Raw genomic sequence first — 14,484 nt, forward strand, 5'->3', positions numbered from 1 at the left:
AATAATAATAATAAAAGATGAATGTGACACTAGCAACTATTTCTAAGAAACAAATAAAATTCCTCCTTTTTTTTTATTCCACAGCAAAACCCAACATGCTTTGTTTTGGCATATGGAAAGTATATACACTTTACCAGTCTCCCATTACAAAAACTAAAATTAATGCATATGTTAGCATGACTGAAATGAGAACACAGACAAATATACGTAAAGTATGTCACCCAACTTGAGCCTCAAACTAGTTTTCTTATTCTAGCAATAATTCTTAAAAAAAGTTATTTTTTATTACTGGCCTGAGGCAAATTCAACTGAGATTATGCTTCTCAGGGGAAAAGAAACATTTTCTGAAGCAAATGTATACTTATCTGAGTACGCTGTAAAATCTAAAGATATTTTTCCTCTGAGTCATATTAGCACAGTCCACAGAATTCCACAGTTCCTTCTCTAGCGCATGTATCACCTGAATACATGAGAGTAATACCTTGTTTGTGATCCACTTAAGCTTTCTGTTACCAGATTTTAGCTGCTCTTAAATTTGGCTGTGATGGTCCTATCTCGTATTAGACAATTTCAAGCATTCTTTACTAACTTTGATTAACATAAAGACCTTGACAGGTCCTTATGGCTCCAGATTTTCATTTAGAAATGAAAATCTTTTGACCTTTAGGAGTCTCTGTGGTCTAATTCTGCTATATCATAACGATTTATGGTTTCCTATATTCAGAATAAATGCTTTCAGTCCTAAGTCTCTGGCCATTTATTTTCACGTATTGAGTGTACTTTAGCCAGAGACGCATCTTTAAAATATCATCATGTTTTTATCTCTTCGGAATATTTATATGCATCAAAAGATTTATTATTATTATCATTATTATTTTATAAGATGTTAAGTTTGCAATAATTACAGGGAACTCTCTTCTGAGTCCTGATAAAAAATGTTCAAGTGTCTTGGTTGATTTCCGCTATAAAACAGATAAAACCAAGGAACTGACTGATGAGAAACATGCAAAAAGCAAAACACAGGCAGTAGACGCCCGCTGTGATATTACAGACTAAGAGCAATACTAAAAGGAAGGAAAAATGCTCAGGAAAAATTATGTGGTATAAATCATTAGGTGGACACAGACAACAGCCATGAATATGGTAAAGCTGAAAAATAAGAAAAGCTAAATAGATTAGGATTGGCTATACTGCATTCTCACAGCCTGATTGCAGATTGGAAAACAGAAGAGGTAGGTTCTCCGACAACATGAAATCTGGTCCCCTGATATTGCTGGCAAACAAGCTGTAAGACTTCCTTTCTTAAGCCTTATAAAAACAGTTGTTGTTTTTCTCCCCCAACCCCCCACTGAAAAACGGTTCTAAAAACAAAGAATCGGCATAGTTGAAAGGGGTCCCAAGACAGCATTTAGTCCACCCTACACCTCTGATGTGTCAGAAATTTCTTTTCATTTCAAGATGAAATGAAGCCTAACATAGTTATTATCTTCTTAAATAATACATTCTCCAGTCCTCTATCTACACTTTTTTCTTTCCCACTTTTTAAGAACCCAAGTCTTGACTTTTGATCCAAGAACCCAAGTCTTGACTTGACTTTGTTCAGACCACAGACTCTGAACTATACAGCTGCAGAAGACCTATGGCAACTCATGCCATTCAAATGTTGTGAAATTTTCCCAGAGTTCATCTTCACTGAAGGTAAATAAGAAATCTGGAGTGTCTCCTTTTATGTTAGAGCTATCATCTAATGGTTGAAAGAGAGAATTGGGCATTTTAAGTCCTTGAGTCTATTCTCAGCTATGCCTTTAATTCACTTGGTGAAAGTTTGGCTCATAACATCTTTTACTCCAGGCTGGATATCCAGTAGATCAGGTAGGTTACTACCGCTTTCATTGCAACTCTTCCCGAGATTATTTAGCTTTCCAAGTGCTCTGAGATACTCAGAATAAAAGGTTTTAAAAACAAATTAAATTCAGTAAATATCTTTCACCACCTGAGTTTAGTATCACTACAACCAGTAAAGATGGGAAATTAGTAGTAATAAGGCACAATAATTTGTCCTTTATTCACTATGGTAAAAATCCATAATTCTAATTGTTTTGAAGGATACATACCTACAACAATAAAAACAAAAATTTGGTTGAAGCAGAAGAATCTCTGATGAATAAACAAGTTTTGATATTCCTGCTCCTCATTTATTAGGATTTTATTAATATAAATATTTCATCCATTCAACAATTACAAGAAGGCATAAAAGTATTTCAGATTGCTCTTTTCTACATTAATGAAACAAACTCTTAGAATAAATAAAGTACTTTCTTCTTCAGGTACACTTATTGACAAGGTTCTACTATGGTTGCAAAACTTTTGACTCAAGACAGGTAACTTCCAGGTTCAAATTCACTGAAACTTAAATAGAACACAGACTTTATACCTGAGTCCTTTGTCCTGCAAGAACACCAGGGTTTATAGAGGATTTCTACCTTAGGTTGATTTCCATTAGTGCTTAAGTATTAGCAAGACAACTATGTACTCCAAAGCTAAGCACTTTTTTGAAACCATCAATGCAATAATTTTCTAATTAATAAAAAAACCCAAAAACATTTCCATTGCTGAACTGGTAACTGTCTCTGCTGGACACAGCAGAGACAACATGCTAAGACTGGTAATAAATTACAAAACCCAGTAACATTAATCTCAAATCAGTTATAATTAAGAAATTTTTACACTAAAGGTTTTCCTACTTTCCTCATGGAGCTTCCTGAGAAATTAAAGCTACATATTTTTCGTTTCAGACCATGGGAAGATTCTGTGCAAACAAAATATGGCTTTCTTTCACAAAAGTTAGTATAGGATAAACAGGGATGATTGAGACAGAAAACCTTCAAATTGTGCTCTTTTCTATGCTAGTCAGGAAGGTTTAACAATAGATCTAGATCATATGTCTGCTTTTTTGTGTACCATCAGGGGGAGACAAATATTTTGGAAAACTTGGTATAATTCTAAGTTATTAGGTTAATTCTTAAAGTGCAACTGAAAAACAAGAACAAACCTGTTGGATGTTTTCAATCTACTGAAAATGCAATTCTACCACCAGGATAAATGTTAAAAAGAGAATAAATCCTGGGAAAATGCACAAAACCTGAAAATTAGAAAAAGGTAATAAATGATCCTTTTTTTAGTATTGAATTACTACCAGTCTAACAAATAGACCACAGATGATGACAAACCTCAAAATTAAGCTTACTCTCTGAAATGAAGGCATGTAAAAATTGGTTTAGTATGTGAAAAAAAATGTATTTTCCTTCTACCTCTTTAATATTCTGGAACAAAATTAAGTACATGTTTCTCACTGTGCAACGTTTGGCCTGGCCATTAAGCACAACATGGCTAAAACTGAACTCTCATTTTTCCTTTGAGCTGTGCTCTCACTAAGGAGATTAACGCCCTCATCTGTTATTCACCAGCAGAATCTGTCTTCTGCAGTTTTGGCCACTTCAAATTTTCACCCAGGTTATGCTTTCTACATAATACCCCCTTCAATGACAATCCACCACTAGAATTCAAATTATCACGAAACAACACCCCAAGGTTCATTGTCTGATATTCACCCACCCTTGCTAAGACTTTGCTTCAGCTTCTCATTGTCCTGCAACAATATTCTTTCCTCTGGCTTTGACAGTGTTATCCATTCAGGAACACTCACACCGAGGTTATCTTCCCAGTGCTCTGCAGTGAACGTGTCACCCCGCTCTCTACATCTCTGCTACATTTCTCTCCTTCACCCATATACTACTATGCATCATCTCATTCACCTTCAAGGAAGCAATGTCTCATTTTGATGTTCCCATCACACGAAACCTACCACTTATATTTGTTCAGATATAAGAAAAAGCCCCTATATGCTTTGCCATATGCTTCTCTTCATAAATTGGGTATCCACGAAGCACTTCTATTCCTTCAAAATCGTCCCACTTCAGCTTCAAAGCCTGACAGCTGCTAGGCTGCTGCCGCGCTAAGATTACTATCGCTGTTCAAGCTTACTTCAACACTTCCTGGTGGTTCCATGTATTCACTTATTGGCTCCTTATGTATTTAGAGTTTAAACTTATCTTTTTCTGTGCTGTACAGGACGTGATACAATGAAGTCCTGGGCTCGTAGCAAGAGTTCCTATGTACTCTGGTGATAAAAATAAAAAACACCATAAACCTGCCAAGGACACATCCACATCTGCACCAATCTTGCCTCAGGAAGCTCATATTCTAGATGATATTGTGAAAAAGCCGAATGTGTGAATTTCAGCACACACGAGCAACACAGAGACAAACACCCTCTGGTGACTCACGTTAGGGGTAGAGCATACAGACATACACAGACGCCTTATGGACACAGGGACATCCATGGCGTATGGCCATGGACATTTACTGAAGGGAAAGCTGAGAATTACTTACCACACTGCAGCCAGGACAGTCGGGACCATTTTCACATGTCCTGCGCCGCGCCTGGATCCCTCCTCCGCACTGAGCAGTGCAGCGCTCCCATGGACCCCAGCCTGTCCAAAACACATGAGGGGGGCACAACAAATGCTCATTGCAGTACCTGTGAGAAGAGGCAAACAAGGAGGCAAAGAATCTATTTAGTACCAAGACAACACCTCCCCCAAAAGTCTCCCATTTGCATTATTCAGATAGATGTTTGTAGACGGAAATATTTTATAGAAAGGGCCCCTCTCTATTCATAAAGCACTGAACTAATAGTTGTCACACTGCGCAGTGTTTAAACATTTGAGGGGTTTTTTTTAGGCCGTAATTGCGTGTGTGAAGCACTTGCTTGCTTTATTCAGTGCCTTTATACAATCCATGCGATACAACCATGCCATTGTACTGCAAGCACGTAAGCAAGGTTGACAACTACTTTATTAAAAACAGCTGTGGCTGTACATCTGTGGCAGAAGTGAGTCAACCAAACGGAAGGCAACCATTTATGCAGGCAGTCTTTTATCAGTCTCCAGCTAAGCATTGATTAGGATCCATGTCTCTCCTCTTCAGAGAGCTAAACCTGCTTTTTGCTTTCCACAGTGTCTCCACTTTTATGGGTAAAATAAAAGTTAAAACATTGATTTTAGGCATAAAGAACTGTACTGTTTTCATAATGTTATTACTTTATCTTTTAAAGGGTATTTTTGCTATTATAACCTTTGAAGGATTTCCCAGTGGGCTGCAAACCGATTCAGAGGCCTGCGAGGTTCTTAAGGGAAGAAGAAATATTTTACTACTGAGCTGTCATTATTGTAATAAGACATTCAGATATGTGGGAGGTTCCCAACTTTTAGTGAGTTTTTTCATTTTTTGTAAAAACCTAAGATTGTGATTTTTTGAGCATGCCATCTATAACTCTAGCCGTAGCATATGCTGCTTAGTAAGGACACTCTACACAGGTCCAAAGGATTTGGGCCACCAGCAAGTGTGACTGGGGCTGTTAAAGAGACCTAGCAGTTATTTCAGATAAAGCAAAGCCATGACAGATATTCAGAAAACAGATGACCCTGAAGGAGTGCTCTAATATTTTATGGATGTAGCTGGGTGGCTCTTGTTCCTACTGTCTGTCCTGAACAAACAAATCAATCTGTTAACAATATTTCCTCATTTTTTACACCAGCCATCCAAAATCCACTGTCTTCTTGCCCTTCTAACAAGTTTCCATCACTTTGCACTCTCCTGCAATGAAAACTGACTCTAATACTTCAGTAATTCATTTTCTACAAAAAGAGAAATGACAGTATAAACTGTTGTCATTTTCAACAAGAATAACCACAACTACATATTTTTGCAGAAAGCCCCAAGATCCTCAAGCTCTAATTCTTCATTACCAAGGAATCTGCACATTCAGAATTCTGTGGGAAAAAAATGTTGTTTGTTTATGTTACATACAACAGTAGGTTTATCACATATGCTGGAACCTATGATTCAGAATTTGTCCCTAGGTCTGGGCAACTCCATCAAAATTTAAAAGGTTGGGAGTGGGGTAAATAAGGGAGTGACATTTAGTTTTGTGTTTCTGTATAGTGTTTCTGTATAGTTAAGGAAACTATTAACAGCTTGTATTGGCCTCATCTGCTGTTTACTAGTAGACTGAGGGAAAAAACCTAAACACTCAATACTTATGAATCTGCTATCTCAGAATTCTTCAGTGTGTGATTCGGGTAAATGTTTTTCAACAGTAGGTCATACATAAACTACCTTTTCCTCCTGCATGTTCAATATTTGTAATTCACAGTTCACATTATGCTGTCACTAAAGATGCAGAGGAACGTTCTGCGCCTGGATATTCTTTCCCCAAAACTCAAACAGCTGCACACATTCTTTGTCACATGCAGTCATTTATGTGAATGTTTGTGATAGTTTGCCGCCATGGACATTTGTTGAGAACATGTACCCAATGAAACATAGATGTAACATCATTTATTTAGTCAAATGAGTACATATTTTGCATAATTTCATTAGTTCTTAATGGAGATGTGCTAAGTTAATTTGGGACACACACATAGGATAAAGCAAGTCTGCCATGAAGTTGACAATTACCGATATTAGGCTACGCAAAAAGTAAAACGAAGCATGGGACTCATCTCGCCTTAAAATATAAGCATATACAGTGTAGCTGTCTATAAATGAAGTAGTCATCTAAACTTGAGAAAGTTTCCAGTTCACGGAAAGAAACAGCCCTTTTAAAAACATGATTTATGTCACCCTAAAGCAAATATCTAATGTAGGTCATACAAATACAGCCCTCAATATACTGATTTCTCTCCATTGACTATAATGGCTGCGTGGGAGACAGACATCTAAGCTCCCATTACAGCCAATAGAAATTTTGTCATTACAAGCTATGGAGGCTAGAATGATTAATTTGACCAAATCTAGGAATATACAGTAGAAGGAGGCAAACCACTCTGTTCTCCACAGCCTGTATTGACTAGATTTCTACAGACCGTAGTGGAAGTTCAGACACCTGACTCACAGATAAGCACTCACATTTGTGGACAACTGAAGTTAGGTGTGACAAATTTCACTTAGATGAGATTCATGACACTATACAGCGCCTCTTTTACTGTTAATGTGCCCTATCATCTGCTCGCGCACTTAAGCAGAAGACAGAAAAGAAACCTGGTAACTGACTCAGTAAGCACTTCAAAGGCTGGCAAATTCTGTTAACCAACACTATTTAAAGATGCAGTTGAAACTACAAAATGAAACTCAAAAAAGCCCTAAAATGCCTATGCAAGCTACTTAACTTCAATCTGGGGCGGGGGGGGGGGGGCGGGGAATCAACAGAAATGAGTAGCAATTTTTCCTTTTTTTCAGGAAAAGGAAAAAAACACAATACAGCATCCAAGTAGAATTTTATTTTCATTTCAGCCAGCCAGCCTCTGAAAACATCAGGTATGTTTTCACAGCTAGAGACATCCCTGCAATTGATCTTTGAGAGCTGTGCTACAGCACGGGGCTTTGAGCCAAGTTTCATTATATCTCTTCTTGGCTGCATTTCAAGTCACTCAGTAACCCTTTTTCCCTTTTGCTCTCTCTTCCCCTCTTAATTTTTTTCTCAGGACCCACAGGGCTAACATTTTACAGTAATTCAACAAAACATGCAATGCAAGAAACTTGAATATGTGAAACCACTGCCCTCTCCCCTAATCTAACTGCAATGAAGTCAGAAGGGAGAACAGCTAGAGAAATGTGGGTTTTGTACAGTGATCGTTCCCGTTTCCCCTTGCAGTGAATCCAAGTTCAAATGCCCTAATAAAGGAATTGTCATACTGGGGGAAGGGAGAACATGCTCTGGCCAGTTGTGTCCACAACCACTAGTTCCTACAGTAATTTTTTAAATTTTACTCCAGGCAATTCCAGTACAACTGGAATTACTATTCTTGTTCCTATGAAGATCTCATCCATTAGTAAAACATCGATTTATTTCAGTGTTCCCATGCAGCACTGAGTACCACAGGCTAACTGCATGACAGTCACAATTGTGTCTTTTTTATTCCACAGAGAGGTGCTATTTAATTTAAACACATAGTTCTTAATTTTGAACTATATCATACTAGCAGGTATTTAAGAAAAACAAACTAACCTTCATCACTGTCTGCCCATTCCTATGCAATATACTGTTATGTGGTGGGTGCTCGTGATTACCAGCTGGTGACTTACTGGGAAGCACAGATTATACTGAGGTTGATGGGAATGCTGGATTCCTTTAATTGAAGGCAGACATGCAACGCACACACATGCCTTACTGGACTGAGATTGCTGAATCAACAGAAATCCCCACCCAGGAGACTGTGGAAGGTGGCGGGGGCCGGGGCATGTGCTCCCAGGGGCTTCTGTGGAAGAAGAGGGAGGAGCAGAGAAAGCAAGGAGGACAGGAGCACACACTTCCCAGCAGACAAGACAGCCATGGGAACACAAGAAAACCCAAAGCCTCGTGATGTTTGATCTGCTCTGCTGAAGGGGACCGGGCTTGTTCGCACTGCTCGGAAACAAGCAATGCTACGCAGAGCAGGCACTCGACTCTCAGCAGTTCCTCCTTCTCATGGAAACAAGCCCAAAAGCTCTGAATATCTGCTAAGGATTGTGCACAAAAAAAGGTGACAATATGCACTGCTTCTAATCTTCTTATACGTCCAAAAATTTCCAGGGCTTTCAAACGTTTACTCCTCATCTGCAGCCAATTTATTTTTCTACTTCTGATTTGCCATGCCTTTTTTCTTTTTTTCCCTATGTAATAAAAGATAACTACACTCACTAAAAGCAAGGGATCTTCATTCTAATGTCCCTCATTTCTGCACAGATAAGACGGAGACACGTGGACTTAATGGATAGCACCTTCCACAGAAAGGTGGAATTTTCACTCAATGAAAAAGTCAAGACGGGACGCTATAGACTCTATAAACTAAAACCTAGAGAGTTTTCCAGCAGCTTCAGTGAATATTTCTCATACAGAAAAAAAACAGAAATTTTTAAGCCCCTAAGGAATTCATCAGGATGTCTTCCATCTGGAGTATTACCTATAAAATTACTTTATCTGATTAGCAAATTTTGTTAAAATACTATTTTTACTCCCTCTCCATATTCTGTCTAAACGCACATCAGCTGCACTTTTGACCTATTTCTACAAGGCGAATTGGCTTTGTAATATCGATCTTTGCTGCTATCTCTCAACTGTTTTCCATCCCCCGCCCCCCCCCCCCCCTTAGCTGCAGAGTATGCAACAGCTTAACCTATCTGCAACACTTTACATCAGTAAATATTGCCATTGATTTCAAGGGAATGACCAGCAAGCACAGAGCCATGATAAGATCATGGTTTTCATGAGGTAAAACAAACATAACTTAGACAAACATTTAGTTCTGAATGCATGAACAAATACTCTCAAACTGAATATGCATTCACATCTGCAGGTGAATTTACCTCAGCTATACGCTGCCTTTTCTGTGTTTGCTTTCTATGGAGTTATGCACTGGACTTCTACTGAAATCATTGTTTGTTGAAAAGCTGTTTCAAAGTTTGGCTGTGGAAACTGAATCCCTTTTATGCCCTCGAACTTGTGAAGGTGACGTGAATATGCGCTTTTATAAAGACAAATGCACACAATGTCTAAACCAACTAATTCTAATTTTTACTAAAACTACACATATATTCATTTTACATATGAACTGGGCCATTAAGAAAGTAAAATGTTAGGCTATTTATAAGCATTGATTAATTTAAATGAGAAAATCTGAGAAGCTGCTTATTGGTACTCTGGATACAAAACCAAGGTAAATGTTTCTTAGGAGTTACTGCATGTGGAATATTTGCTCAGCCTGCCTAAATGAACTGGGCCCAATTCTCAAAGGAACTGTTTCCATTTGGTGCAGATGTATCTCCAGTGGCACTGGAGTGAAGCAGTGAATTAGGACTACTGCAAATACTGGTACTCCATTGCCCTCACAGCTCAAAACTCTCTACAAGCTGTCAGAGCCCCAAGAATGCTCATTAAAGTCCTAATGGTCCCAACCAGCCTCACCTGGGACCTCTACCCACATCCATGGGCCCAGGAGCTCTATTTAAGCCCTGCCAGGGACCTTCAACCTTTGCCTGACCTGTGCTGTTGGAGAAGTGTTGGACCTTGTCCTTGGCCCACCATGGAGCCCCTTGGTCTAGACCTCAACATGTGGACTGGCCTTGGTCCTGTTGCTATAGACCTGCCTGGTGACCACTAAACCTGATCCTAACCCTGGCCTGTGGCTTGGCTTCCCAAGTGGACCTCAGACCTGCCTCATTGCCATGATAACACCTATTATCTAGACTCTTGGTTGGATCTGGCCACAATCTCCAGGCTTGCCCTGCTCCCCTGGTGGGATGGGCCCTGGCTGGCGAGTTTCCCAGGACTCTCTGCTTTTTACAGCTATGAAAAGATTTATCCAAGTACTTGGCCTGACACTGACAAAAATCCTGGCAAATAACTGAGGCCTCATTCCTCTAGATGCTTCACAAATGATATGACAAAACTTCCTAACATACCACACCTTCTGGAAATAAATTTTAAAAGTACTTTTAAAAAAAAAGAAACTTTAAAAGTATCAGCACACATCAAGGATAACTTAAAGAAAATCAGGGTAGAGGCAGGAAGGTCAGCTGTGAGCAAGCTAGCAAGTGAGAGGAAGGTGCAGAGCCAGTGTGAGGGGAGGGTGTTTCAAGCCGATAGGAAATAGCGACAGAGGAACTATGAGAGACAAAGGCGTCCTGCGGTAAACTCACAGGCACACACATCCCAGATTGCTGCTGAACTGGACGAAGAGGGAAAGGACAAGTAATCAAGCAAAGCAACATAAATAAGCCTGCTGGTCCTTCAGAACTGTTACATACCAAAATTCAATCCTTCTAGGCTGCTATTATTTCAACTCATTGTAAGTATCACTCTCCATTTTGTAATTGCTTTTTTAGTGCACGCATTGTCTTAATACTGGACATTTTCTCCTATAATTATGGAATTACTTCTCACGGTTTTATGTATTTCTCTGAAACTCCTTATTGGACTTTTATTCCATGTTAAACTTAAGATGAACAATGACTACTAACATTCATAGTCCATCACCAAGAAGTCTATCCAGACTAAACTCTTTTATTCTATATTCAGTCTTATTGTGTCTTGTCCTGGACTGACCTCTCAGTTCAAGAAAATCAATAACTGTTATTCATGCTCGGATACAGCTACATAACAGCAGACATAATCTACATTTGGTGGTGATGGCTTTTTGGTTGGGCAACCTATTTTCAGAAAGCAATTTAAAAATAACAAAATGCTTTCCTCTGCAATGAAATGGTAAATTTTCGTGGCTCTGAAACAGCAAGAAGTGTTCACATGTTCTGTGATACTGATCCTTCACATTTAGAGTTAAAAAGACCGGGTCCTTGATGATTTGTTAATACATTAATGTGATGCAACTTCCCTTCAATGGAATCTCTTCATCTGAAGAAATGCCAGAGCTGGTGTTTAATTAAATCCCTCACTGAAACTCATCATAAAGGTTACTGAATCTTGTTTCCATCCAACAGCAATATAGGATACTAAATCATCTATACAGAAACATTGAAGTAAGCTGCAAGTCCATACTGAGAGCAAACGTATCTGCATACATCTCTTGGAACAGATGACTACAGTACTCCAAATTCTTACACCAACACATTCTTCTGCTGTCTAGCTTTTTGGCATGCCTCAGGAAACAACATAATGCATCTAAGAGTTGCAGTTTATATGAATATATTCTAGTTTGATTTAAAGAAATATTTAATTCCTGTTAAAATTCCTAACACACAAATTACAAATTAGAGACATTAGGGTGCACGTAAAATGGAATCAGAGGCCTGAACTTTACATTCTGAGCTAGTGACAAAATACCCAGCCCAGTGCCAAAGCAGTAGATGGTGAAATCAAAATCTGAGCTGACTTGATCTGCTCAGGGGTAATATATATACAAACAATTTAAAAAACCCCTGAAACCTTAAAAAAAAAAAAAAATTGAGTTCAAGGTGTATTATATTTATTGAATATAAAACAAAGCCCTTGAAACTTTCTTTCATGTTATATAGATGCTTAATTCATTTAAGACAGAAAAAAAATGAACTCATAGCATCAGTAACATAGTGCTGTGACCTTACTATATTTTGCTCTGAATTCCAGGTCTTGAGGCTGGGTGAGTTACAATTCAAACACACTGCAATCGATTTTCAAGGAGAATCAATTTTCAGGGTCTCAAGGGACAGCAGCACACTGCTTCAGCACAATTCTCTGGCACTACCAGGAGCTCTCAGCTGGCTCAGGAGGGATGCAGCTAAGTGAAAGATGAAAGAACCACTGCAGACCCACAGCCTTGCTAATGGGAATACTGCTATTGTGCAGTGAAGAGGGAGAGTGAAAGGAAAGGGAAGAGAAAAACAAGGCAGGTAAAGGAGAAAATGTCCTGTGGAATATAGCTGAGCAGAAGAAATTAAAACAGACAGTAGAAAAAAGATAGCTCACCTCTCTTCACGATTCTGTCCCACACAGACGCGTCCTCCATGTCGAGGGGTTGGATTGCTGCAGGAACGCTGACGAACTTGAAAGCCTATTCCACAAGTGGTACTACAAGGTGACCAAGAAGTCCATGGTGTCCAGCCTCCATTTCTGGTAGAATAAAAAGCTCAGGCTCTGTCATCTGTTATACATAGCGAATGGCTGATTAGGTGTGACTGACAGCAGAATCTGGCCCATTAATATTTCTGTAGAAGTCATTAATACTGCATCGTGTTCCATTTCTTAAAGAATACTGAAGTAAAATAAAGGTGCTCTGATTCTTCCATATTCCATGCTTTGTAATCAGCAAATGCTAAAATGACCCCATTACACAAGAACTTAAGTACAAAGATATGAAGCTATTTAGTTGCTTTCGGTCACTTTATTCTGGGTAAACTTCATCTGCAAACTCCTCTATCAAAGTTCTGAAGATAACTTTTAATTACGTATTGTTGTAATTATTATTTGTGGGTCTTTTTTTCAGGGAGATTAAAATGTCAAGTTTTGCTACCTCTTCTGAAAGGAAAGTGATTAAAGGAAAAAGAGTAATAAGTAAGTGTCAAAATGCATTAGTTCGCTATTTCAACAGGATACTCTGATAAGGTGCCAATACCTTATTTGTAATGTATCAAAAAAGCTAACAGAATTCACATGCTGTACCCTGCATTTGTGAACTTTTGGAAAGGACACTCCTGTCCCTCCCCAATATACCCTAGGAAAAAATATACTAGACCAAACATCTCAAAAGGAATTTCATACCCTGTCCTGAGCAAAAAATGATGCACTTCAAGCAGTTCCCAAAACCTTTTGATGGCTGGCTTGCAGTTTCTCTATTGGTAGAAGACAAACAGAAATGAAAAAAAAACCAAAACCTAAACTATAATGAGTTCTTGAGGTTTCATCATAAAAGCAAAAGTTAAAATAGTGCCTTACTTGATTTTGAAATCACTTTTTTTTAAGAATGAAAGCTAAATAAATCCAGTAATAAAAATGACATAAGATTATTCAAGTAATTTATCACAAGTATTACCAATTTAAATTTCATTCATTTTGATATCTTGTTATTACAAGGGATATAAGAGTTAATACCACAGAAAAAAAGCTTTTGAAAAAAATAATCAGCTATCACTGGTAACACAGACAAAATCCGAAATCGCTGTCAGTGCAACGTCTGGCCCAAGTGGTGAAATGAACAAAATATGTGGATATCCATGAATTCTGGGAATCAATTACTAATATAGCACTGTTAACAGAAGTAAGATGTTAAAATAGTAGTGTAATACTGCCAATGGTAGTACGCAAATCAAGTCCCAAATCATGTTTCAAATTGCCTTCTAAACCTGACAGCCAATAACCATTGTTTGATTGTTCGGTATCTCACAGCATGCTTATCTTTTCTACCATTCTCCTGATCTGATGTTATATACTATATTGTAATGTTTTTAATAATGTCCCTAAAATTGACTATTTCCACTTACAGAGCTTGCAGTTATCTTGTGCAGAAGGATAATCAGTTTTATTCACTACCATGATGTGCTTCTGATGTTTAAAAAAAGAAAAGCAGAGAGAAAAAGCAGAAAGAATCACTGAAAATAAGCAGAATGCACCAGCATATAAGTTTCATCTTGCAATTAAAGTATGTATAATGTTTTAAACATGAACTTGTAATGCACTTCAGAACACGCAGTGTTCTGAGTCTCTTTGAAATTATCTGCTCTCACTGTTTTTTCTGGGAGTGGTTACGTGCCTGAGGAAGACAAAAGAGTGGCTAAAGAGTGGCATACAGACTGGTACTAGATTTAGATGTCATGATACAAGCAAAAGATATAATGAAAACATTTTTCCCAAGGCAGAATGGGGGAATACAACGGTGACATGAGACCTCCAAA

At 38.3% G+C, this 14,484-nt stretch overlaps 1 protein-coding gene across 2 annotated transcripts in view; it reads right to left on the minus strand.

The window, feature by feature from the left end:
- Positions 1-14,484, minus strand: part of SEMA5A (semaphorin 5A) — a 352,567-nt gene that overhangs the window by 71,549 nt on the left and 266,534 nt on the right. For both annotated transcript variants that reach the window (XM_075142440.1, XM_075142441.1), the window contains 2 exons: positions 12,563-12,706; positions 4,453-4,600 (listed from right to left, as the gene is read on the minus strand). In XM_075142440.1, the coding sequence (XP_074998541.1) occupies positions 4,453-4,600; positions 12,563-12,706 (292 nt within the window). The remainder of the gene's footprint in view (positions 1-4,452; positions 4,601-12,562; positions 12,707-14,484) is intronic.

This window comes from Calonectris borealis, chromosome 2 (assembly GCF_964195595.1).
Source record: "Calonectris borealis chromosome 2, bCalBor7.hap1.2, whole genome shotgun sequence".
Taxonomy (NCBI): Eukaryota; Metazoa; Chordata; class Aves; order Procellariiformes; family Procellariidae; genus Calonectris; species Calonectris borealis.